The sequence below is a fragment of the Hemiscyllium ocellatum genome, chromosome 34 (genome assembly GCF_020745735.1).
Source record: "Hemiscyllium ocellatum isolate sHemOce1 chromosome 34, sHemOce1.pat.X.cur, whole genome shotgun sequence".
NCBI classification, from domain to species: Eukaryota; Metazoa; Chordata; class Chondrichthyes; order Orectolobiformes; family Hemiscylliidae; genus Hemiscyllium; species Hemiscyllium ocellatum.
In genome coordinates this window covers 39,447,195-39,473,800 of record NC_083434.1, presented here as the reverse complement: position 1 = coordinate 39,473,800, position 26,606 = coordinate 39,447,195, and the positions used below count along the sequence as shown (strand labels likewise).

General features: G+C 41.8%; 1 protein-coding gene across 1 annotated transcript in view; it reads right to left on the bottom strand.

Moving 5' to 3' along the window:
• Positions 1-26,606, bottom strand: part of LOC132832227 (phosphatidylinositol-3-phosphatase SAC1-like) — a 72,328-nt gene that overhangs the window by 9,705 nt on the left and 36,017 nt on the right. Inside the window, exons 5-16 of the mRNA XM_060850035.1 lie at positions 22,276-22,425; positions 20,693-20,752; positions 19,224-19,257; positions 14,607-14,708; positions 13,733-13,818; positions 12,748-12,834; positions 11,939-12,007; positions 11,755-11,834; positions 9,384-9,482; positions 9,071-9,209; positions 7,437-7,506; positions 6,836-6,908 (exon numbers count right to left, since the gene is read on the bottom strand). Coding sequence (XP_060706018.1) covers positions 6,836-6,908; positions 7,437-7,506; positions 9,071-9,209; positions 9,384-9,482; positions 11,755-11,834; positions 11,939-12,007; positions 12,748-12,834; positions 13,733-13,818; positions 14,607-14,708; positions 19,224-19,257; positions 20,693-20,752; positions 22,276-22,425 — 1,049 coding nt within the window. The remainder of the gene's footprint in view (positions 1-6,835; positions 6,909-7,436; positions 7,507-9,070; positions 9,210-9,383; positions 9,483-11,754; positions 11,835-11,938; positions 12,008-12,747; positions 12,835-13,732; positions 13,819-14,606; positions 14,709-19,223; positions 19,258-20,692; positions 20,753-22,275; positions 22,426-26,606) is intronic.

The window sequence follows — 26,606 nt, the reverse complement described above, 5'->3', positions numbered from 1 at the left end:
TCGATGTTACACCGACCTGTCATACCAATCTGAAGCCCATCCCACCTACACTGTTCCATGTACGTCCATGTGCTTGTCCAATGACAACTTAAATGTATTTAAAGTTGGCGAATCTACTACCGTTGCAGGCAAAGCATTTCTTACCCGTACTACTCACTGAGTAAAGAAACTACCTCTGACATCTGTCCTATATCTATCACCCCTCAATTTAAAGCTATGCCCCCTCGTGCTTGCCGTCACCATTCTTGGAAAAAGGCTCTCCCTGTCCACCCTATCTAACCCTCTGATTATCTTATATGTCTCTATTAAGTCACCTCTCAACCTTCTTCTCTCCAACGAAAACAGCCTCAAGTCCCTCAGCCTTTCCTCGTAAGGCCTTCCCTCCATACCAGGCAATATCCTAGTAAATCTCCTCTGCACCCTTTCCAAAGCTTCCTTCTTATAATGCGGTGACCAGAACTGTACACAATACTCCAAGTGCGGCCGCACCAGAGTTTTGCACAGCTGTAGCATAACCTCATGGTTCCGGAACTAGACCCCTCTATTAATAAAAGAAAAAACACTGTACGCCTTCTTAACAACCCTGTCAACCTGGGTGGCAACTTTCAAGGATCTGTGTACGTGGACACCGAGATCTCTCTGCTCATCTACAATACCAAGAATCTTACCATTAGCCCAGTACTTTGCATTCCGGTTATTCTGACCAAAGTGAATCACCTCACACTTGTCCGCATTAAACTCCATTTGCCACCTCTCAGCCCAGCTCTGCAGCTTACCTATGTCTCTCTGTAACCTACAACATCCTTCGTCACTATCCACAACTCCACCGACCTTAGTGTCATCTGCAAATTTACTAACCCATCCTACTATACCCTCTTCCAGGTCATTTATAAAAATGACGAACAGCAGTGGACCCAACACCAACCTTTGCGGTATACCACTGGTAATTGAGCTCCAGGATGAACATTTCCCATCAACCACCACCCTCTGTCTTCTTTCAGCAAGCTAATTACTGATCCAAACTGCTACATCTCCCACAATTCCATTCCTCCACATTTTGTACAATAGCCTACTGTAGGAAACTTTATCGAACGCCTTGCTGAAATCCATATACACCACATCAACCGGTTTACTCTCATCTACCTGTTTGGTCACCTTCTCAAAGAACTCAATAAGGTTTGTGAGACACGACCTACCCTTCACAAAACCATGCTGACTATTCCTAATAAAATTATTCTTTTCTAAATGATTATAAATCCTATCTCTTATAACCTTTTCCAACACTTTACCAACAACTGAAGTAAAGCTCACTGGTCTATAAGTACCAGGGTTGTCTCTACTCCCCTTCTTAAACTGGGGAACCTGTTACATGCTTAGTCACATGCCAATGTGTAACAAGACAGCTCTTGGTTCCTTCTAGATAACCCAATGCAGGACAGGATTTCATTTCCCATCTAATTACTCATCTTCTCAATGCCAGTGTCATGAACAGCAAGCAATTCAACTCTGCAGCTCACTGATTGCAATGTACTTAATACCTGATCCATGGAGTATAATTAAGCTTTTTATTAAATTATTTTACTGGATGAAGCATCACTGGCTGGGCCAAAGTTTGTTACCCATCATGAATTTCTCTTGACAAGTTGGTGGTGGCCCATTGTCTTGAACTGTAGTAGACCTTGTGGTTAAAGTACACCCACAGCGCTGTTCAGGAGTGAGGTTCCAGTTTTTGACCCAGCAATAATGATGGAGCTAGCTCCAAGTCAGTATGCTGTCTGGACACTGCTGACAAGTGTTAACATTTCTCTTCAGAAAGTACCTGTTCTGCAGCAAAGAACTGGCAAAGTTTACCATATCTGGAGGCTCTGTCACTATCCATACTCAGTACCCACTTTGTCAAAAGCAAAGAACAGCGGATGCTGGAAATCAGAAACCAGATCAGAAACAGCTGGAAAAATTCAGCAGGTCTGACGGCATTTGTGGAAAGAAAGCAGAGTTATTGTTTCGGATCCAGTAACCCTTCGTCGGAACCCGCTGACGTTTTGCAGCAATCTCTGAGTTTGCTCCTTTCAACACATCTTGCATCGAGTCAGAGAGTCAGAGATGTACAGCATGGAAACAGACCCTTTGGTCCAACTCGTCCATGCTGACCAGATTTCCTAACCCAATCTAGTCCCACCAGCCAACACCCGGCCCATATCCCTCCAAACCCTTCCTATTCATATACCCATCCAGATACCTTTTAAATGTTGCAATTGTATCAGCCTCCACCACTCCCTCTCACTGCTCATTCCATACATGTACCACCCTCTGCATGAAAAAATTGCCCCTTAGGTCTCTTTTATATCTTTCCCCCCTCACCCTAAACCTACGCCCTCTAGTTCTGGACTCTCCCACCCCAGGCATTGACGGCCATTCCAAGTTGTAGCACCACATCAAAATGATCAATTTTCAGGGTCAAGAAAACCAATAAACCAAACAAAAATAATGTTTGGATCAATCCATCCCTGTTATGAACTCAGCTACACTCAGCGTAAAATTATTAATTTGGACTATAACGATACGCATGCTGCCCCAACTGATCACTGGATGCTGTCCACTGCATTGCTGAGCTCTGATTGAGTTCCCAGAGGTAAATGGCACTTTCTGTCGTCATACACAGACACGTAACCTCATGCATGAAACAAAGCAGAATTTAAACTCTGCACTCTGAGAACTTAAAAAAAAGGGAGCATGTGAGAAAGCGTGTGGGCACGTCCATCGACGTATAAAGCTTCAAATGAGGATATTACTGGCAAATGAAACTTTGGCCACTTTGTGAATCAGTGTCACAGTGTTATGGACCAGGCCAGACTCCCTTAAAACTGTTTAAGATAGCCCAGACCCTAACTTTTCTCGCCGCAGCAGCTGGTCAAACCACTCAGCGTTGAATAAAACAGAACTTATTTATACATGGACAAAGGAAAGCCAAATTTATAATAACATAGCTATTTGAAAACCCAACTGACACAAAAAAATGCAACTTAAAGAGTTGTTCTGATTTCCTGCAACGTCCCCATAAACACCCCCTTGGCAAAAAAGATAAAATCAAACACAGGTTCTTACAGGCAAGAGAGGATCAGCATGGAGCTGTTTCCTAGGATCCCCAGCTAAAACCTGACGAACAGCTTCAAATAGACTGTTTGCTCAAACCAAACCAGAAAAAACCCTGAACTGGGAGAATCGGCCACTCACGTTTCATTGTACAAGTGTTTTAAAAAAAAACTTAAAAGCCTTTTCAAGTAGATATATCTAGACTAATCGGAACTTCTGCCTTTATGAACCCTCTTGAATAAAAAAACCAGGAACAAAATAACCTTGTTGAAGGAACAGCATTGTCAGACACTAAAATGCTCTCAAATCTGATACATCACTGTCACCTGTTCCTTTCGCATTTCTCTGACAATGCTACTTCTCTCTAACAGCACCTTTTATTTATTTTGAGCCTCAGAAGAGAATGACAGTGAACAATCTTTCGAAATGAATGTGTACTCACAGCAGAGTCCCTGCCTTCCTTCCTGCTGTAGGTTAGGGTATTTGCTGAAACCACCAATGAAGTACCACATTAGGGAGACCTTTCAGCACCTAGTCTCCAGCCAGGGAAACATTGAACGTGTGGCTGTTCAGCTTTGAGCACCCAATTTCAAACCTGGCTCAAACAACAGAATGACTGGAAGTGAGAGAGAGAGAGAGAGAGAGTGAGTGAGTCAGGGGGAAACATGAGTGAGAGAGAGAGCAGCAGAATGTGAGTGAGGAATTGAGTGTGTTTGGTAAGGTGTGAGAAAGAAAGCAAGCACAAGATAAAGTGTGTGACCAGCAAGTGAATGAAGATTAGTGTGAAGCCAGAGAATTGCTAAGTCTGTACAAACCATCAGAGGATAACTAAAAAGCAGTAAGGGGGGAGAGAAAGAAATATGAGGACACGCTAGCTAATATAAAAGATTTCAAGAGTTTTTTTAAACATATAAAAGGTAAGAGACAGGCAAGGATGGACATTGGACTGCTAGAAAATGAGACTGGAGAAGTAGTAATGGGGAACAAAGAAACAGCAGAGGAACTTCAGGTTAACATGCTGGTTCAGTTGGCAGTTAGGAAGGCAAATGCAATGTCAGCATTCATTTCAAAAGGAAGAGAATACAAGAGCAGAGATGTACTACTGAGGCTGTATAAGGCTCTGGTCAGACCACGTTTGGAAGATTGTCTGCAGTTTTGGGCACAGTATCCAAGAAAAGATGTGTTGGTGTTGGAGGGGGTCCAGAGGAGGTTTACATAATCGATCTCGGGATGAATGGCTTGTCATATGTTGACAGGTTGAAGACTCTAGGTCTGTACTGGATGGAGTTTCGAAGGATGAGGGAGGATCTCACTGAAATGCACAGAATACTGAGAGGCCTACTGATAGAATGGAAGTGAGAGGATGTTTCCACTAGGAGGAAAACTTAGGACCCGAGGACACAGTCTCAGAGTGAAGGGTTGACACTTTAGAACTGAGATTAGGGGGAATATCTTCAGCCAGAGGGTGATGAATCTGTGGGACTCATTGCCACAGAAGGCTATGGAGACCAAGTCATTGAGTGCATTTATGACAGAGATAGATTAATGAGGAGATCAAAGGTTGCAGGGTGAAAGCAGGAGAATGGGGTGGAAAAACATGCCAGCAATGATCAAATAGTGGAGTAACTTGATGGGCTGAATTACCTAACTCTGCTTCTATATTTATTCAGCGAGTGAGTGAGTGAGAGAAAGAGAGAAGTCTCAAAATCCAAATAACAAATGTTTTCATTTGAGCAGAGGAACTTAAAAGCAAGTTGATAGAAATGACCAAAAGCACAGAGTTCTGATAGGAGTAAAACAAGGAGCAACAGGTTTTTAAGGGCAGAATGTAGAACAGACAGTGGCGAGTGAAAGACTCTGCTTGATTCTGATCCAGAGCAAGTGAAAGGACCTGAAAGGGTGATCAAAGTGGATTTAATAACAGACAATGGAATGGACAAGAGGTTGGAGGGAACTGTGGAAGAAGAGAAAATCAAGTCTCCCCTTTTAAAGGATCAGTGGAAGAAATGAACGTATGTAAAAGGTGGTGGCACTTTGCTCACATCAGCAAGAAGTTACTTGGTTAAAAAGAGCAAAATTCTCCAGGTCCAGGTTTATTTATCGAAATCCATCAATCTGAAACACTGTCTTGCTATAACAAACTTTAAAGGACCCAATTCTATCACCAGAAAAACAAAAATACAATCACAATCTTCTGCAAGAGAAGCCAATGTCATAGGCGATGATAAAAAGTATCACATATGCAGCACGGTGGCTCAGCAGTTAGCACTGCTGCCTCACAGCGCCAGGGACTTGGGTTCAATTCCAGCCTCAGGCGCCTGTCTGTGTGGAGTTTGCACATTGTCCCCGTGTCTGTGTGGGTTTCCTCCGGCTGCTCTGGTTTCCTCCCACAATGCAAAGATGTGCAGGTTAGGTGAATTGGCCGTGTTAAATTGCCCATAGTGTCGGATGCATTAATCAAGGATTAATATAGGGTAGGGGAATAGGTCTGGGTTGCTCTTTGGAAGGTCGGTGTGGACTTGTTGGGCCGAACTGTGGGGAACCTAATCTAATCTAAATATTTTATAATCAGAAATTTGTTAAGGATTGGGAAAAGAGAGGGGGAATGGGATTAATTGTAGAGCTCTTACAAAGTGCCAGCACAGGCATCACAGGTTGAATAGCTACCTTTTAATGGGTCAAAATTCTTACAGAATGACACAAATTGTGCAAAAGCAGCAAAACAAAATTATTTCCAATTTCATTGTCCCATGTTATGTACTTGCAAATTTACTGTGTAATGCACTTTGGCAGTAGATTTCCAGAAGAGTTTAAAGAAATGTCTACAACCATATTATTTGCTCCATACATTGGAGAGTCCAGAGGAAGGGGGTGTATTAATTCAGGGGTTTTTGTTTCAGCAAATGGTGAGCACCTGTGACTCACAAGCACGTGGATTAACTGAAGCAACATCACTGCTGCAATTAAGGGAGAGTTTTGATGCATATGTGAGGGAAGAGAGCAGAGGAACATGTGTTGTATGGACAAAGGTCATTAGTGTGGGATAACAATTGTGAAGCATTAACACCAGACAGATAACAGCGAAGCTGAAAATCTGTTTTTCCTTTAGTGTAAATGCTATGATGCATTTGGTTTCATGGTCTTCGGTCCACAAAAAAACTAGAAATTCTGGTTTCAATTTTACTTCTATCTAGGGTCCATGTCTAATTCAACCAATGAAATGTGAGAGTCATCTTTCCTTCCCTACCATGAATAGATTTAATAATATGTCACCTTAAACATTCACTTTTCAAATGAAACATGAAACTTTAAATGACTCAGACGACAGATTTTTTTTAAATTCAATGGTTTAAGCAGAACAAATTGTGGTAAAAACACAATTACGTTACTATTGACTTAATCTACCAAAACACAGAATCAGACAATGGTCATGGCACATGAGATGATCATTCAGCCCATTATCCAATACTGACACTCTACACCAGAAACTCATCTATTCCCATTCCTTGCTTTCATTTCTTTCTTTTGCCCTATAGCTCCGCAGAGTTTCAGTTTTCAGACAATTATCCAATTACCTTTGGGGAACCACTCGTGTCAAAAGTCACACAATGCCTTTTGTCTTCCATATCCCACAATTCAAGCTTCTTTCTGTGCTACCCTTCCCCATGCATAACAACTTGTTGGCAACAAAACATGCAAGGCTTGAATTATCCACAGCAGAATAACACACTGAGATAATTACCTTGTAAAGTCAGTCTTTAAGGCTCCAGTTCCAGCATACTGTTTGGCACACGCATTCGCATTATCTGCCCATGCTGTGGACAAATCAAATGATTGCTAAACTGTAGTACTTCAGTCAGCAAAGGTAACAATTTCAAAGTATTCAGCAAAAGTAACAGTTGTTAGATTTTCTTACTCAGGCAACTTTTCCTCCAACATTTTCTCCCTACTCAAAAGCACAGCTGTCATGTAGATAGAAGGTTACTTTAAATATTTGCTCCAGTATCCTCCCATGGGTCTGCATGGGGAACACTGGCATTGTCCCTGGCAGAGTGCATGCAAACATCACAGCTATCAGCCATTCCACTCTCAGCCAACAGTCCAAGCACAAACATGTCCAGCAGGGAGTGATGGATAGCACTCTGGGAAGGATATTAAGACCCAATTGCACCCTTTCTCCTGTTCGGATCAGTTCAACACAAACCAGGGATCAAACCAGAAACTGCCTGGGTGCGCAAGCTTTGGTTAGTCAGTGAAAAATGCTCATTGAGTGACTGAGGAGCCTGATCTTCCAAATTAAAAGACTCTATCCTAAAGTCTTTCAAAACTGAACAAAAACTCACCATTTTTGTAGATCTTTTCAAACTCTGCTTGCTCTTCAATTCTTTGGCCAACATGAAGAACACCCAGCCTCTAAACCCAACAAAAAAAACCCCAGAGTTTAATAATGAATTGTAGCGTGGGTAATAGGTTGGCTCATACTTCAAGTTTTAAACCCTTGTAATTGTTACATCAAATTTAGGATTCATTTTGGATTTATTCTTCCAGCTTTCAAATGAAGTACTTGTTAAAATATTCTCAACAACAAACTTTAACTAGTGTGGTTCTTAACCATGGATGGGGGTCTAAAGATTACTCTGAAAAGGAGTCATATTAGACTCAAAATGTCAGCTCTTCGTCTCTATCTAAAGGTGTTGCCAAATGGGTTTCTCCAGCATTTTCTGTTTTTAATGCTGCATTTATTCCCTGGACTTCACAAGAAGCTGCTTGGATTAGAACACAGTTGATCTCCATTTTGCACAGTAAAGAATTAGAGGGATCATCATAGTTGATCACAATCCCATAAAATGATATGGAAGTGCAAACTGACAGGACCATCCAAACCTGCGACCTCGGCCACCAAGAAGGACTGCAGCAGCACATACAAGAGAACGCTACCACCTTCAAGTTCCCCTCCGAGCTACTTATCATCCTGTCTTGGAAACATTATGGTCATTCCTTTACTTTTGTTGCATTAAAATTCTGTAACTCCATTCCTAACAGCATTGTGGCTACACTACACCACATGGAGTGTGGCAGTTTACAAAAGGTAGCTCACCACCACTTTCTCAAGGGCAATTAGCACTGAGCACTAAAAACTGGCTTTGTGGCAGATTTCGCCACTGACACAGAATGCTCCAGTCCCTGGTAACTGACTGAATAGCTCATTTTTATGCAAAGACTGAAATATTCAATGTCAGCAGCCAAATCAATTGCAAAACCACTATTGGCTCCACCTCCTAAGTAGCCCAGACTTACAACACATCAGCTGCTGAAATTCTCGCTCAAACATAGAACAAGTGGAAAAACAATACTCTGGAGTAACCACAATTTAATGCGATAGCCTCCTTAATTAGGTTGTGAATTTATTAAGCGTTAGCAGGCATCCATTTTCCTGACAATGTGTTTTCAAATGATACACAACAAAGGCAACCCCAAAGCAAGTTACTATCGAATATGTCCTGGATTCTCATCCAAATGAAAACTAGAAGCAGATGCGCAATTAAAAAAAAAACTTATTTCGATTTGCTTTGGTTGCTCAAAAATGGTCCCTGAGGTTTGGAAGAAATCATCATCATCACCAATGCGAATGTTGGATCACCTAAATAAAACACACTGAAGACCTGAAACAAAAACACAAATTGCTGGAGAAACTAGCATGTCAAACTGCACCGCTGGACAGAAAGCAAAATTTAAGTTCTTCAGAACTGGAGGAGGGCCACAGACTCGAAATATTAACTCTGTTTTCTCTCCACAGTTGCTGCCTGACATGTCGAGTTTCTCCAGCAATTTCTGATTAATATCACCCAGTTGTCATATTCTTATACTGACCCCAACTCTGTCCATTGCAGGATTTAAGAGAAACAACGCCAGCTTCTCTAACCAAGGAGTGTGCTTAAACATTAAATTCCCACTAAATGATTTAAGTGCTTATAACCTGAAGCTGGGACTGCAGAGAGCGTCGAGCTAACAAACTTTGTACAACATTTGTTCGATCCAAACAGTCAATACAGTTGGTCCGGAAAGCCCCTTCTTGCTGTGTGATCGTCTTCCCTTCAGAATCCACCAAGAAGTAACTGTCATTGACACAGAGAAATAAGTGACGACTTGCTTTTAAAAAAACCTCTTTTGTAAAGAGTCATCATTTCTTTATAATGAAAGCATAGTAGCTGTCATATTTACAAGTAATTAAGACAACCTTTTTTAAAAAGAGTTATTTTTACAAATAAAGAGCATGGAAAAGTACTGACCCATTCTCATCCTGCTGGTCTGCTACACAATCCAAAAGGATTTGGAGCCGGTCCCATCTCATATGGCTGCATTCCTTGTGGAAATCAAATGCACAATATCTACAAAAGTGATAGTGCAACCATCAGTGAACATTAGAAAAAATAACTGAAACATTACGACCATAACACTGGGTGCAAATTGCAAGTTTGAGAGAGAGAAATATGCTGATCTAATCATTCCAAAATATGAATGGTGTCTCGGTAGGAAGAACTTACTTAACAAACCAGAAAGGATATGGTAGGTGGACACAATGCTTTCCATCTATCTCATCAATCGTGGCAATCTGACGAAGGGTCCTCTCGCTCAAACATAGAACAAGTGGAAAAACAATACTCTGGAGTAACCCCATGGAAATAGTGCCAATACAAGAACCAGCTGTTCAATAGGAACTTTAAAAAATGTTGACTCTCCTGTTCCTCGGATGCTGCCTGAGCTGCTGTGCTTTTTCCAGCACCACACTTTGTCTACTCTGCCCCTCCCTAGCATCTGCAGCCCTCACTATCCCCTAATCTTCAACAGGTGAAAGATCAAACTAAAAATTCTGCACCACATATCAAAAGCTATGTGACCTTTTCTAGCTCAGTGCTGCTCTCCAGCAATTTATTTCAGAACAAAAAAGGAGTTCACTTCATGGTATTAAGTCAAAAGAAAGGAAGGTTATAAACAGAATTCCTCAGGAGTGTGTGCTGGAACCTGAACTGATGCTGATTTAGATTCACAGTTTCAGGATCAATGGGAGTAAAGTTTGCAAATTACACCTGGGATCTCAAAGAAAGTGGAGAAGGCATAAATTTTCACCGGAGCTGATAATTTTTTTTAAACTATTCACTCATAGGATTTGAGCATCATTGTCAGGCCAGCATCTATTGCCCATCGCTTGTAGTGATAAGTGGCAAGTAAAGTTTAATACCAACAAATACTCCACAGCATTGTAAGTAAAAACAGGAACAACACTTTCTGCTGGATAGAACCTGCAGAGAGAATTGTTAAGAGGAATCATGGGTATTAGCTGACTTGCTGTCACTCACTATATCTACACAGTGTGAGTTAGAAATACCCCGAGGCATTACAGTGTCAAATCGGTTAACTCAAATCCCCAGAAGGTGTCATGAATTCATCCAATCTCCTGGTCAATCTCAATAAAAATAGTGCACACACTTGTGATCACTGCAACCCACAGGGGCCAGTGAGAGGTAGCGTAGAGGAATGGAACAGGATAATCTCAAAGTGCATGAAGCAGCCAAAGCTGAAAGATAATGTTTGGTGCAATGATTTCATGCAGAGGTGTCACAACAGAAGTAGTTAATGGGATAAATTAAATCTGAAATGATAATTAAGTCTCCAGAGTGAGAGGGCAAAGATTCAGAGTTAGAAATAGAAACAACAGCCCTTTCAGCTCCCTGGGCCTGCTCTGCCAGTCTAGATCATGGCTGGATTATTGACATCAATGCTAATATCCCATGCCAGCCACAGATCCATCAGTAGTACCAAGGCCAAATTTAAAACCAACAGCAAGGAGCATTTTCTTATGCACAGAGTAATGAATAATTAACCAGTTTCCAGAAAATGTCGCTACAGTTAAGACTCAGAGACCTAAGTCATTTATGAAACAGCCATATCAGTTGGCATGTGTTAGGTTAGTACAAGTTTTTCTCCACTTCATTTCTGATTTTAGTCTTCCAATTAGTATGGTCGGAAGAAACTGGGGCTGCATTTTAGAAAGATTGGATCATAGGGATCCCTCTTTTCTCAAGTCTTCCCTTGAAAGTTAGTTGGGGTTAGTTTCTCACCAAGAGAGAAACCTATTTATTTAAACAAACTTTTGTGGTTGGCAAGGTAGTTCAGGATGGCACTCTGGTGGGGTACTGCTGAAGTGCCGACCCAAGAAGTTGGTACTTTGCACGTGGGACAACAAATAAAAGGATGAAGTGTTTATTCATGGCCAAACTTTGAACACAGCACTGTGAAGGAAAACTGGAAGTGTTTCGGTCAATAGTTCTCACAGCCATCATCGAAAATGAATGTCCTGTTAAACCTATTTAACTGCTGTCAGCACATCATATATTTATCCAGAGGAAACCATTACATTCCTAATTGTAAAGTGCTTTGCGGCAACCCTAATGGGACGTGGAAATGACTACATATATGCAAGTCTGCCTTTCTCTTCCTGGGAACAGTCAGTCTGATGGCACCAACATTTGGTTCATCACTTTCTTTCCTGCGCAAAAAATGCCAGCCAGCAGGAAATTCCAGTTGCCCAAGTCACTTCTAACTAATTTTAACATATATAAAAAGGAAATGTTGATAGCGGGTGGTAGCGTAGAAACATACTTAACCATCCCATTGCTCAAGCTTGAAGTCATTTTGGAGAAAACTTGCTCCAGAGATTTTTCCGGACCCTTCTGATCAACCTGACAAATATAGATTGTAATATTAAACAGAAACATATTAAAACATATAAAGACGGGTGCTTTATTTTCAAAGAGGTTTAGTATCAAGGCAAATTAAAACATACCAAGTTAATTATCACTTGCTTCCCATAACTGATAAGCTGTGAATCAAAATGCCTTTGAAAGCCATCCATCTGTAATCAAAATTTAAATAAATATTTACAATCTAGTTTCTCAAGAATGAAGCAGCCTAAAGCAGCAAAAACCAAAGCAGTGCACTAAAGAGCTAAAACTGGTCTCTACGGTTGCAGTAGTTACCAATAGGACAAGCAGAATGACACAGCACAATAAAACCTCTTTCAAATTTCTACACTTACCATCTGGAGCACAGTTTGCTGCCCAGGTACATTCTGGAGGGAGTGAAAATGCCAGTTTCTGAGCAAAAGCAAATCACTTAGCCTAATTTCAATACTTAATATCTGACTACTTTACACCCTGCTGCATTAAAATCAGAGATGCTTTATCACCAAGCCACTGAGAACAAAATATTATCCATCACACTATATTCTACTCTTTATCCAATGCTAAATTATCTTTAAAAAGTATGGCTTTGTGGCAGGTTTTTGAATAGCTTAACAATGCTGTTTAGCGATATAAATTCACGTTTTTCTAAGCAATTAATACAGTGGCTACAGCTCAGCGAACAGAACCACAACAACGAGCTACAAATCTTCGCCCAGACTTTGAACAGTGGAGACAAAATTGGCACGTGGAGACTCTGCCAAGGAAAATTACATTTTGTATATTCAGAATGAGCAGTGGTGCAAGGCAAATCTTGTAAAATGTATGTTAGCATAGCAGAACAGTTCCCTTACTGCATGTCAACATGCACCCTACTGAAACTTGTCATGAAAATGTGTGTAAATACACTCACATGGTTCATGGATTTACTGATCTGGGGCTTTGGTTTGTATCTCAGGTTCGGTCTCTGTGACCAGAAGAAAGGAATTGATCCTCGTGTCTTGAAAGTAGATAAAACAAGGAGAAATTTATTCATCAATTGTTAAGAATCCTTTTTACAGCTCCATGGTTAGAGCCATGTCAAGAGTTGGCTTGCTGTTTCCTCATGCACTATAAATTGCGGTTCCCTTTGAAATTTGGCATTCTTGTAACTATCCTGATGACTGCAAGACAAAAGAACTCACGTTTCCTTTTTCAGCAACCTTCTTTTACAATAGTAAAACGCTGGGTTATTAAAAGTAAAAAAACAATTTACTAAAAATGTTAACTTTCATAAGCTATTAACACAATTTCTTTACTACTTTCCTGTTATCCATGATATCTTTGAACAATATTGCCCATTCTTTATATTCAAGTACTTTCCTCAGTAACCAATATTTCTTTTCTTCATTCAAATTGTCTTGATTTTTTTTTCCTTAGAGCCAGGCTGTCTGAATAAATTGGTTTCCGCACCTGTTTCCACATCCATCACTGGCGTATGCTGAACCACACTGGCTCACAGTCTTTAGTCCTTCCCACCTTGGAGTTGTAATATGTAGTGCCCCTCCCTCCCCACTGTTGTAACATCTGTCAGCCCTACACCCAGCCCCTCTGGGTGTTTTATGGCTGGCCTTTTCACACATTGCCCACTCTCTTCACCCAACTCTGGACGGCTGTCATGTGAACAGTCTTGATCATACCCTTTGAATTTTTTGCTTTAAATCTCGTTGTTTGTCCACCTCCCTCTTCAAAAACTTTGTCAAAACTCATCTCTTTCACCAAGACATTCATGGCTCAGCTTTCATCTGTCATTTCCATCCCACAAGTGCAGCAAGGATAATTTTCTATGTTAAAACACAAATGAAATGCAAGAGTTTTCTGTCCTTTAAAATACTCAGTGCATGGTCGAAGCCACTTACTTGTACAAATGATGCTTTATAACCATTGTATTGTACTATTTGTTCAGTCTCCACAAAATTTGCAGCATGGCCTTCAGAATCAATACCTGAAAACATTCAAACATGGAATTCAATAATCTTTTGGGAAAAGAATCATCCAAATTAAGTCATTGGTCATGTTTCTAAACCAAAGTGACAATTTACACGTAGACTTCACCTCGTCTAAGTCTCAAGTCACCTCCTTTCAATTTGCTAAACCAAAATACATAACAGAGCTGAAAAATGTGTTGTTGGAAAAGCGCAGCAGGTCAGGCAGCATCCAAGGAGCAGGAGAATCGACCGTTTCAGGCATAAGCCCTTTTTCAGGAATGAGGAGGGTGTGCCAAGCAGGCTAAGATAAATGGTAGGGAGGAGGGACTTGGGGGATGGGCGTTGGGAATGCGATAGCTGGAAGGAGGTTAAGGTGAGGGTGATAGGCCGGAAAGAAGATTGCAAGAGTCAAGAAGGCGGTGCTGAGTCCGAGGATTGGTACTGAGATAAGGTGGGGGGAAAGGGAAATGAGGAAGCTGGAGAAATCTGCATTCATCCCTTGCGGTCGGAGAGTTCCTAGGCAGAAGATGAGGCACACTTCCTCCAGGTGTCATGTTGCCATGGTCTGGCAATGGAGGTGGCCAAGGACCTGCATGTCCTTGGCAGAGTGGGAGTTAAAGGTGGCCTACTTGCAGAATGTTTCAGAGAACACCTCTGGGATACCCACACCAACCAACCCAACCACCCTGTGGCTGAACACTTTAACCCCCCCTCCCACTCCACCAAGGACATGCAGGTCCTTGGCCTCCTCCATCGCCAGACCACGGCACTTAGCCAATTGACCAGCAGGATCTTCTGCACTTACCTCGGACGTAGTATCGAACACCTGCCCTGAAACAACTCCTCCGAGAGAGAATCGCCCAGTCAAAATATTTCCCATTTATGCTGCAGCGCTTCACAGTCAGGTCTGAGACATGAGGTGGATGGTCAAGGAAAGGCAAATTACGTGCTGGTTCTATCATCAGAAGGATTCGTCACAGCAGGATATAGAACATTGTTTTGTTATTTCAAAACTATAAACTCTATATTTAATAGCATAAAACTTAAGGCAAGGGCCATAAATAGCAGGCCAGCTAAAAGCTACACAAAACTTAGTTTTCCTCTCAACTTTGCTAGACTGATTATGTCCCTCAATAGACCATTTATGGAAGTCAACAGCTCAAATATCTACAAAGAAATCACCAATTGCCAAAAGAAATATAAATCTGATAAATGGCACAATTCCAACACCTTTGAAATGCTGAGTACGATACAGAATATTGGAAACACAAGTCACAATGACTGCCTTGTCACCAACTTAAAGAAAGTGCAATCAATTCTGCACTTCATTCTAAATTTAGATACAAAATCAGAACCCTCATGAGACTACACGAGAAGACAGAAATATTTCTGTCAATACACGCTAACTGCGTAGCTTTAGAAAGCAAAATGTTTGAGGACCTTGACAATTCTAGCACTACCCCGCAGGAACGGCAAAAACTCTAACATAGACACTCAAGCACCTTGTTAGCCCCAGTACTGACCCTTCCACGTACTGCGTTTGCTCTAGCACCGATGCTCCCATGTACCTCATTAGCTTGGTTCTGACCCTCCCAGGTACCTTGTTTGCTCCAGCAGTCACTCTCCCAGGTACCTTGTTGGCTCGACACCAAGTCTGGGGATCTCATTAGCTCTGGTAGCAATCCCCGGTACCACATTAAAACCCAGCGCTGACCCTCCCAGGCACCTCGTTAGCTCTGACAAGGATCCTCCCAGGTTCCTCGTTAGCTCCAGCACCGACTCCTCCTCCTCCTCCCCCCCCCCCCCCAACTCCCTCCCCTACTTGGGGTACTTCTTTAGTTCCAACATCGAGTCCCAAATTATCTTGTTAGCAGCAGCACTACAATCATTGGCTGCTTGTTAAGTCCAGTGCTAATTTTTGGATAGCTCATTAACTCCAACACTGGAACATGGATCACACTTTCTGCCACTGACCTCTGAGTAAAATATAAAATGCCAACATTAAATTATCTCACACACCTCATCCACCCTTACTGACTAAGTTCAGACTGCCCAAAGTGGTGACAGAGCCATACATCCCAAAGCACTCCTGGGAAACAATCTGGGCTTTCTATAACATGCAATTGGCAGCATATACCAATCACTGACATTGTGCAGAGGAAATGGCATACATAGCTTCAATATTCTGATAAGAGGAAGGATATGAGAAAGGTACAACAATTCTGTCGAGGTTTGGTGCATCAATCTACACAATCTGTTCCTAGGCATTCGAACTGCATAATGATTTCTTAATCTTTCTTGATGAGGCACCAAATACCCAAAAAAAGCTTGAAGTGTATCTCAGTGACTTTAAATAAACAGGCTTCAATGACATGTTCTTCAAATAAAACAGGTGACAAAATACATCAAAGTGCCAGGTTTCCTTTTCTTTAAGCTGCGACTGGAATCCTCCATGAATCAATATTCACTTACAAAACAAGAGAGAAATATTAAAAGTAAATCCTTTCTGAACTTACACGCTGGGCAACCTAACGAATTACTGAAGCACAATACAACACATGAGGAAGCTAATCTGGATTTTAAAATGCTTTATAAATTTCTCAATTAAAACCATTTGTTGTGAGGAACAGTGGAGTCAATCTGTTGAAAATCTCTTTTCTATTTTATATGTCAATAGATTAGTGAACTATTGAAAACGTAGAATTATTCATCATAAACCGTCCTCATATTCTATTATTGAGAAAATGTGCAAAAATTGATCCAATTCATCTCTTTGGTCATGTTTCAAGTCTCAGTCAGGTACTTGGAACCAGGAAAATTATAATGACCTTATTAGCTTAAGATATAAAGATTAAAATAATCTTAAAAATTTAGATTGAAAACATCTTTTAAATTAGATGATGATTTTAAGATAAACAAATTTAGATAGAAGATTAAGATTTTAATTTAAAAGCACAGCAAAAAGTTGCTGAACAAAGTGACCTTGGAGTGCAGGTTCATAGGTCCTTGAAAGTGGAGTCACAGGTAGATAGGATAGTGAAGGCGGCATTTGGTATGCTTTCCTTTATCGGTCAGAGTATTGAGTACAGGAGTTGGGAGGTCATGTTGCGGCTGTACAGGACATTGGTTAGGCCACTGTTGGAATATTGTGTGCAATTCTGGTCTCATACCTATCAGAAAGTTGTTGTGAAACTTGAAAGGATTCAGAAAAGATTTACAAGGATGTTGCCAGGTTTGGAGGATTTGAGCTAAAGGGAGAGGCTGAACGGGCTGGGGCTGTTTTCCCTGAAGCGTCGGCGGCCGAGAGATGACCTTATACAGGTTTACAAAACTATGAGGGCACGGATATGGTAAATAGGCAAAGTCTTTTCCCTGGGGTCAAGGAGTTCAGAACTAGAGGGCATAGATTTAGGGTGAGAGGGGAAAGATATAAAAAGAGACCTATGGGACAACCTTTTCACAAAGAGGGTGATACGTGTATGGAATGAGCTGCCAGAGGAAGTGGTGGAGGCTGGTACAATTGCAACATTTAAGTGGCTTTTGGAGGGATATGGGCCAAATGCTGGCAGGTGGGGCTAGATAGGGTTGGACCGAAGGGTCTGTTTCCGTGCTGTATATCTCTAGGACTCTAAATATAGCAAACAGATTTGAAAAAGAAACAAAGTATATCCATTTCTGTCACTTTCGATTTATCAATCAAATCGAGAGAGAGCGCTGTGTGCAAAGTGGCAGTGGTTGAATGTCACCAACATGTCATGTATTCAAAAGGATCTGCTCTTCACTAAAGTCTCTATCAAATAAGTCAGTAAAGACTTTGCAGTGGCTGCTTCTTCAAATTCTGTAAAAACTGCAACTTATTTCCCCAGTTAGATGTTGCAAAATTCAGCATCATGTACAAATGTACACAATAAAATTATCAGCAACCAGAAACTACCCATCCAAAGCTAAATGTCAGAAAAAACTCTGAAGTACAGATAATGTTAACCTATTGAATTGCACACATTGCCTTAAAATAATAATCCAGGAAATGAAACAATACGATCATCAGCAGTGAAAAATAAATCTACTTTTTAAAATTCCTTTATGGGATGAGGGTGTTACAGATTAACTAAGATTAATATACTGCTAATAGATGTAGTATTGGAGATATAGCTGAGCTAATATTCTACTGTTATGTGAACACTGCAGCACCAATATGCTTACTTCTCATTATTAATAAAAATGGCTTTTGGCCATCAGATTGTCACGTTGAAACTTCCTTCATGAACTTTGATCAAGTGGATGGCAAAGATCCTTTGAAATTTTGATTTATGCTCGGTGCCTTGGCCAATTGTTATCCTCAGTCATAGAGATGTACAGCATGGAAACAGGCCCTTCGGTCCAACCTGCCCATGCTGACCAGATATCCCAACCCAATCTAGTCCCACCTGCCAGCACCCAGCCCATATCCCTCCAAACCCTTCCAGGTTACTTCATCATTATCACATTGCTGTTGCTGAGAGCTTGCTTTGTGCAAATTGACTGATGTGTCCACTACAAGAGAGACTATCGCTTATTAGTTGAATATGAAGTGCTTTGAGGTAGCTACTGGTTGTAAAGAGTGATGCATGATTTTATTGTCACGTGTATTTTAAAATGAGAAAAACAGTGAAAAGCTTTTCGACAGTCACCATGATTCCAGCGTCATTTTGCATAGTTTTAAGAAACAAAAATAGCTATAGCTTAGAGAGATTCCATCAGTCCTGAGCAAGTTCATCATTAATGATGCCTGCATTGCTATCCCTCTTCCACTGCCACACTGCCTTCTATACCAACAGTAAAATCATCACTCTTCTGGTATCATTTTTTGCTGCTGCGCCAATTCTCTTATCACCTTGCCCCAGCCTGCGCTGAACCCACTACCGCCACAGTGGCATCTCTCGCCAGTGGGCTCATCTCAGAGGCATTGCTGGCAGCGCTTCACTGCCATCAGTGCCGTGCCCAACTAATCACGAAATTGCCGGTCCTCAGGCACCATCTTTTGCCACTGGGGCCACCTCACCCAGTCACCATGCCCAATGGAGCAGCCACCGATTCTAATGTCAGATCCTGTGCTCGCCCCAAAAAAGTAAGCAGACGCTCACGTGAATCTGCATTGGACTCACTTGCTGCCACTGATAACACCCGAGGCCCGGACAAGAGGTAAGGAAGGGAAAGTCGAAGAAATAAAACCAAGAAGGAAAAAAAAAGGACAAGAAAAGAAAAATGGATGAGCCCGGCTCAGGAACCCTACTCCGTTGCCATTTTGAAGATATGCTATACCAATGCAAGCCCTCTTCTTCCCAAACAATCTCCTCCATAATCACCAAGTTGTTTCTTGAACAGACATTTTGATTTATAATTCCTATAGCCACCACTCCATTATCAGTTTGAAAAAGGATACAGCCATGAATCACTGGAACAGCAAACCTATGAAGCTTTTGGGGAGAAAAGAACAATAAGTCGGGAATGCTTTGGAATCGGATTAATTATATCAATGCTTGGCAGTTGACAACTGAACTTTGAACATCTTAAGGCAATTTAAAAGCTAAAATGATTGTCAGATATTCAATAAGGGAAGATGTCAAGTCCCATTTCAATCGCATAAAACAAAGATACGAGAGAGTTAGGCTTCTTTTGCAGAGATTAAGCAACAAGAATATAGAAATATGCGGAGATTCAAAATAATTGGTCCACCTTGCATACTTTTTCAGAGGAGATGATGAGTTCAAAACAAACAGTGTTTTTTTTTAAAAAATGCATAGCTTCAACATTATTGGTCTAAAGGGAGATATTTAAAGTGCTCACAATAATTTAAGGCGCATCATACACTTGCTGTGATTTTTGAGTATTTTTCTAATCAATCTAGCATAACCCCAAAATACACATTTAAAAGAACCACAACATTAAATAAACCAAAAAAGATTTACTGATCAAGAGAGCTTTATTCCACATTTAATGAGTGCGTAGCTCATTTTATCTCTGCGCTGTGAGCACCTCTCACATTTGAAAACAAATACAGATTCAGTAATGAATCCCAAAAGGATAACATATGGTGTGCAAGTTTGGAATGCTGAGAGCAACATTATTACCAACTGCTCTGTCTCAAGCCCAGGAGTTCAGAATCCATTGAGAGGAAAATAGGTGCACAGTTCTGTGCCACTGAGCATCTATCATTAATGCTGGTAAGAGATTGGCTAAATTAGTTCAATTCCACATTCGAACCTCAACAAACTCACCAACACAATCCTTGTTTCAGCAATCCTGGTCAAATAGGTGAAAATCGTTGTAATATAGATTAGATTACTTACAGTGTGGAAACAGGCCCTTTGGCCCAACAAGTCCACACCGACCCACCGAAGCGCAACCCACCCATAACCCTACATTTACCCCTTACCTAACACTACGGGCAATTTAGCATGGTCAATTCACCTGACCCGCACATCTTTGGACTGTGGGAGGAAACCGGAGCACCCGGAGGAAACCCACGCAGACACGGGGAGAACATGCAAACTCCACATAGTCAGTCGCCTGAATCGGGAATTGAACCCGGGTCTCAGGCGCTGTGAGGCAGTAGTGCTAACCACTGTGCCACCGTTCCGCCCTAAGTATAATGTGTGGCCATGATATAATACATTGGTTGCTTCACAATACAATATTGACTTTGAAACGTAATTCAGTTTTTTAGAGAATTAGTAAAATTATCAATGAGGATAGGGAATTGGCTTTGTATTGGGATCGCTGCTGGAAATAACCAGATGAATTACACACCAGTCCTCTACTCTTTCAGCACAAGTATAGAGCAAGATATCAAGGGCTTCATCTGTGATGTATTATTGCATGATTCCAAACAAAAACAAGTAAAGTGCTCACCTCTGGCTGTGCAGCAAATTCCCGCAGGAGGTGTCCATTCCACACAAAACGCTGATCTGCCTGCAAGGACAACACCATAGTAAACTGCGCAAGTTACCCAACCCTGGTTTGCTTAGGCTGCAGCTGGGTGGTAAAAGTTCAAACCTGCAATACCACCATTTCACAAGATTAGATTAGACTGGATATGGTTCCCTACAGTGTGGAAACAAGCCCTTCGGCCCAACGAGTCCACACCGACCTTCTGAAGAGTGGCCCACCCAGACCAGTTTCCTTCTGACTAATCCACCTAACACAATGGGCAATTTAGCATGGCCAATTGAGCTGGCCTGCACATCTTTGGACTGTGGGAGGAAACCGGAGCACCCAAGTTGGGCTTACCCTGTCGGATGGTTCCTAATACGATCATAGAAAAGCCCATGTTAAAAGCACCCTGCCAAAAACAAACACTACAAGATGACGTCGATCAGCATCTGAGAACAAATCCAGCTGCCTAATGTCAGATCCAGGGATTTTACAGAGCCAGCACTTATGCATCATTGCTGCTTACAGTTGCTGTTAAGTTAGTACAAGTCTGTAACACAAACAAATAAAACAGATGTGTGGCTGTGATTACAGTCAATCTATTTCTCCCTCAGAACTCCCAAAATTACTCTATATCCCACAGCAAAAGGAAAAGTGAGGGCCAGAAATGGAAAACACTCCTAGATGAGTGCGTCGAGGACACTCCATGACACTGCCCAGGACAAAGCAGTCCACTTGATCAGCACACAGTCCACCAGCTTTAACACAGTCCACCAGCTTTAACACAGTCCACCAGCTTTAACACAGTCCACCAGCTTTAACACAGTCCACCAGCTTTAACACAGTCCACCAGCTTTAACACAGTCCACCAGCTTTAACACAGTCCACCAGCTTTAACACAGTCCACCAGCTTTAACACAGTCCACCAGCTTTAACACAGTCCACCAGCTTTAACACAGTCCACCAGCTTTAACACAGTCCACCAGCTTTAACACAGTCCACCAGCTTTAACACAGTCCACCAGCTTTAACACAGTCCACCAGCTTTAACACAGTCCACCAGCTTTAACACAGTCCACCAGCTTTAACACAGTCCACCAGCTTTAACACAGTCCACCAGCTTTAACACAGTCCACCAGCTTTAACACTGACCAATAGTTGGACCTCATCAACATGTCCAGACTCCTTTGTCCAAACCCATCATCAAGAAGATGAAGGCCAGAAGACATGTGGGAAGCCCACCATCTGAAAGGTTTCTCTTTGGGTCACATGCCACTCTGTCTTGGAAATACATCACTATCCCTTCATTGTCACTGCAACTATCAGCACTGCAGTAGCATTATCACTACAGAGACTGCACATGTTCCAGCTGACAGCAATAGCTCACCACCACCTTCTTAAGGGCAAAAAAAAATTATTCTGAAAAAACATATAGGGAATGTAGGAAAAATATAGGAAATGTTCCGGCTGGAATGGTGCACCACTGATCCCAGTGTGCAACCATAAAGCAGATTGCATACCTTGACAACGGGATGGAGAACATGAAACCAAGGTCCACCTTACCCTTTCCAGTAGGGTCATCTCCTGGAACTCTGGACTAGTGTTGGCCAACCGCTGCAAAGTGTGAGTAATGTCGTAGGTTGTGGTGAAGTAAAATCCATCAGTGTTGAGAACACTGTTCAGCATCGCCAAGAAGGTCTTGTTGTCTAGCATCTGTTTGACAAGAACAAATAACTAACAATTGATGGTGAACTTTTCTCAGCATTCATGTACAAGCCCAGGAAGGACAGAACTCAGCAGCATGTTACTCAAGCCTTCAGCAGCATGTTAATCTTACTGACCGTATGGTACCTCAACACACCACTCTGTTCCCTGGCCAATATCTTTGCCTCAGGTTTACTGCGGTGCTCCAGCAAAGCTTAGCACAAGCTAGAAGAACAGCACCTCGTTTTTCGCTTGGGAACTCTACAGCCTTCTGGACTCAATATCGAATTCAACAATTTTAGGGTTTAAGGCACCATCTCCCATGTCCTTACCACAACCCACACACACCAGGCCTTGTTATCACATGGTCTGCTATTAAACACAACCAATTGTTAGTCATTGATAGTCCTCATTTGCAGCTATTCATTCTCCTAGACTGACCATTAGCCACTCCTTTGTTTGTCCAAATGTTCTCCTCTCTTTGGGCTTTATCTCCATCTATCATTGAATCATCGAATCCCCACAGTGTGGAAACAGGCCATTCAGCCCAACATGTCAACAATGTCCCTCCAGAGAATAACCCATCCAGACCAAGTTGATGGTAAGTAAGGAGACTGCAGACCAAGTAAGGAGTGTCATTTATTTCTCACCCTATCTTCTGCATAAAAACAATGTTTTCCTAGCTACCATCAGTTCTGAGGAAGGATCACTGGACCCAAAACATTAACTCTGATTTCCTTCCACAGATGCAGGCAGGCCCGCGGAGCTTTGCCAGCAATTTCGGTCTTTGTTTCAGATTTCTAGCATCCTCAGTCTGTTCTTTTTTTAATGTAAAGCAGAATCAGGTCAAAATGAGCTGCACTGGTGAAGAAAGTCCTCCACTGCCTTTCCAAGCAAAATACTGCCAATGCTGGAAATCTGAAACAAACAGGGAAAATGTGAGAGAAATTTTGCAGGTATGGCAGCACCTATAAAAAGAGAAACAGAGGTAATGTTTCGAATCCAGTGATTTCTCTTCAGAACAGAATAGGTTCTGAAGACATCATATCGGACTCAAACCGTTAACTGTTTCTCCCTCCACAGATGCAACCAGAACTGCTGAGTTTTTCTCCAGCATTCTTTGTGTTTATTCCTTCACCAGCCTTTATTTAGTGAAGATGCAGCAAATGGGACTAGATTAGGTTGGGATATCCGGTTGGCATGGACGAGTTGGACCGATTTTCCATGCTGTACATCCCTATGATTCTATGACTGAGTTCAAACAGATTTTGCATGCCTGACCAGCGCCTGCACCCACACTTGGAACCAAAATGTCAAGGCTGAGGGCCAACTTATTTGTGAAATTAAGATCAAGTTTACCTTGCTTATGAACTCTTAACACCACATCATGCACAATGTGTTAATCTGCTGCTTAAGTGCAACTCCGATTAATCCTCAAGGCCTGAAAATCTGAGGTCACTCAGAGTTTAATTCCACAGCCAGGGAACCTGGGAAATGGTCATCTCTTTCAGTTTGTGGCTGTGAAGCACTCAGTACGAGAAATGCTTTCACATCTGCAACTGTGCAAGTTTACATTCTGTTTTCATCCATTTCAATATGCACACTATGATTTCGACAGTATTCCTACAATCAACAGTGAGACTGGATTGTGCCTTCATGAGGTCGGGGAGAAACAAAACTCCGTTTTCAATGGTCAATGAATAGTATGTTGCCTACCCAGCGCAAGACCATGACATATTTCAAAGATGTAGAGCAAAGTTCAGGACTGACAAATCGTGTTAGAAGCTTGGAATTTCGGTATATGTTACTCACAAACTCTCTTGACGGTGACATATATTTATAGAGAGACTAGAAAGTTAAGGTTTCATCCCTTAGCTTATCATGCCGCCATGTGGCAAAGTGCTGTAACATCATTTAGTACACAGCTCTGAAGTCTAAAACTTGTATCTACAACATACATTTTGAGTGAGAGAGATGTAAGCATGGAAACAGACCCTTCAGTCCAAATTCTCCATGCTACACTGATATCTTACAGATATCCTAAATTAATCATATCCCTCTAAACCCTTCCTATTCATATACCCATCCAGATGCCTTTTAAATGTTGTTATTGCACCAGCCTGCACCGCTTCCTCTGGCAGCTCATTCCATACACGGATCATCTACTGATTCCATACATGGATCTTTCTCCTCATCTTAAAACCTATGCCCTCTAGTTTTGAACACCCCTAACCTGTGGAAAAGACCTTGGCTATTCACCTTATCCATGCCCCTCCTGATTTTATAAACGTCGATAAGGTCACCCCTCAGCCTCTGACTGCCCCAGCCTTTTCAACCTTTCCCTATAGTTCAAACTCTCCAACCCCAGCATATTCTTGTAAATCTTTTCTGAATCCTTTCAAGTTTCACACCTTTCCTATAGCAGGCAGTCTCAAATAGTCGTCTACTCCCTCTGCAAGAAGAGAGGCGATTTCTCAATTACACATCAGGCTCTGAGAGCTGGAGAACTACAGGTTGAATTGCAGACAGAAGCGCAGCGATTGGATTCTGAGTTACACAAGATAAACTAATTAACCCAAGTTCCTACCACCTTATGAATATGTAATAACATCACACTGAAAGATTAATGAAGTGATGTCATCTCTCAGACATGAAAGGTTTAGGAGCCAATGCAGATAAGTATTTCCATATACGGGGAAAGGACTCCATGAGTGAGGAGGGCATAATTTTGTTTACGACATATTAGTCTATCCAACACACAAATCACTGACTTTTAATCATTGAATTAGATTGTTGTTTTAATACTAGTTGGCCGTGATGGCCGTCACAGGTTTAATTGTGCAATAAACCTTCTGTTTACTGAAGGTGGAAGGGAACATGAAGAGGATGTTGCATTTGTACATCACTCCCATGACTCTGGAATGCCCAAGGGGCAAGGTTTGGCAGGGTTTGGGGTGAATATCTGGACTCTAACAGAAGGGAGGCATGTCTGTGGGCACACTAGTTCAGAAAGGCCGGTGGTGTCCCTTTGTAGCTGGCTTAGAACAGTGTTAAGATGCATGAAATAAACATCTTAACCCGAGATGCTAGTGATCGATCTGAAACTCCTACTGTATTGTTATTCATAAAACACAACATCCGCACTCCCAGCAGAAACGGGTGTCAAAGGGGAAACATTTTAATATGTTGAGTTGGAAGGATTTGTAAAGCGTTGCCCAGTACAATGGTGAAAATATATTCAATGGTAGACTTCAAAGAATAATTGGAGAATCGTTTGACACAAAAAGGTTTACAGCAACATTTAGAGAATGAGGAGTGTCAGAATAACTGGATTGCTGTTCGGAAGAGCCACTTCAGAGCCGATGGGCCTCCTTCTACATTGTTTGATACTTTGGTTTTCTTTATTGTGGTTACCCAGCAGAGCATGTAGCCTCTTACCCCATCAGCTCTCCAACCAAGGAACTCACCCAGAGCAGAGCCATTCTCCTGCCTTCTACTCGTAACCCTGTGCATTCTTCTCTCCACGGTCACCCAGCTCTCCTTTGAAAGCATTGACAGAACCTGCCTCCACCAAACGCCTTTTCCCTCATAACACTCTCATTTCTGTTAATATTTACTTGAAGGTCATATAGGTGCCAAATATTTCTGGAATAAAGGAGCACGTGGAATAGGAAAGATGCCTGGTATATTGAAGGCAAATCTCTCTTTATATCGGAGGGGTGTGTGTGTGTGTGTGTGTTTGTGTGTGGGGTTGTCTTCTGGTGGTGATAACGGAGTCCTGGAAACTTGGTGCAGTGAAGTGGAGGGTATCCTTGGATCACTCGGACAGCACTCTCACGTTGGTGAGGCCACTTGTAGAGTACAGTATATAGTTCTGGTCACCCTGCTATAGAATGGATGTTATTAAATGGAGGAAAGGTTTATAAGAACGTCACTGGGACTGGAGGGTTCGAGTTATAAGAACAGGCTGATAAACTGGGACTTTTTCCTTGGAACAATCACGAAGGACACAGATAAAATGAATAGCAAAGGTCTTTTCCCCAGGGTAGAGGGTAAAGTTAAGGTTAAAGGTGAGAGGAGAAAGCCTCAGAACATTTTCCACACAGATGGTGGCTCCTCTGTGAAATGAGCTGCCAGAGAAGGTTAGATCCAGCTACAGTTACATCATTGAAAAGACATTTGGACAGGTA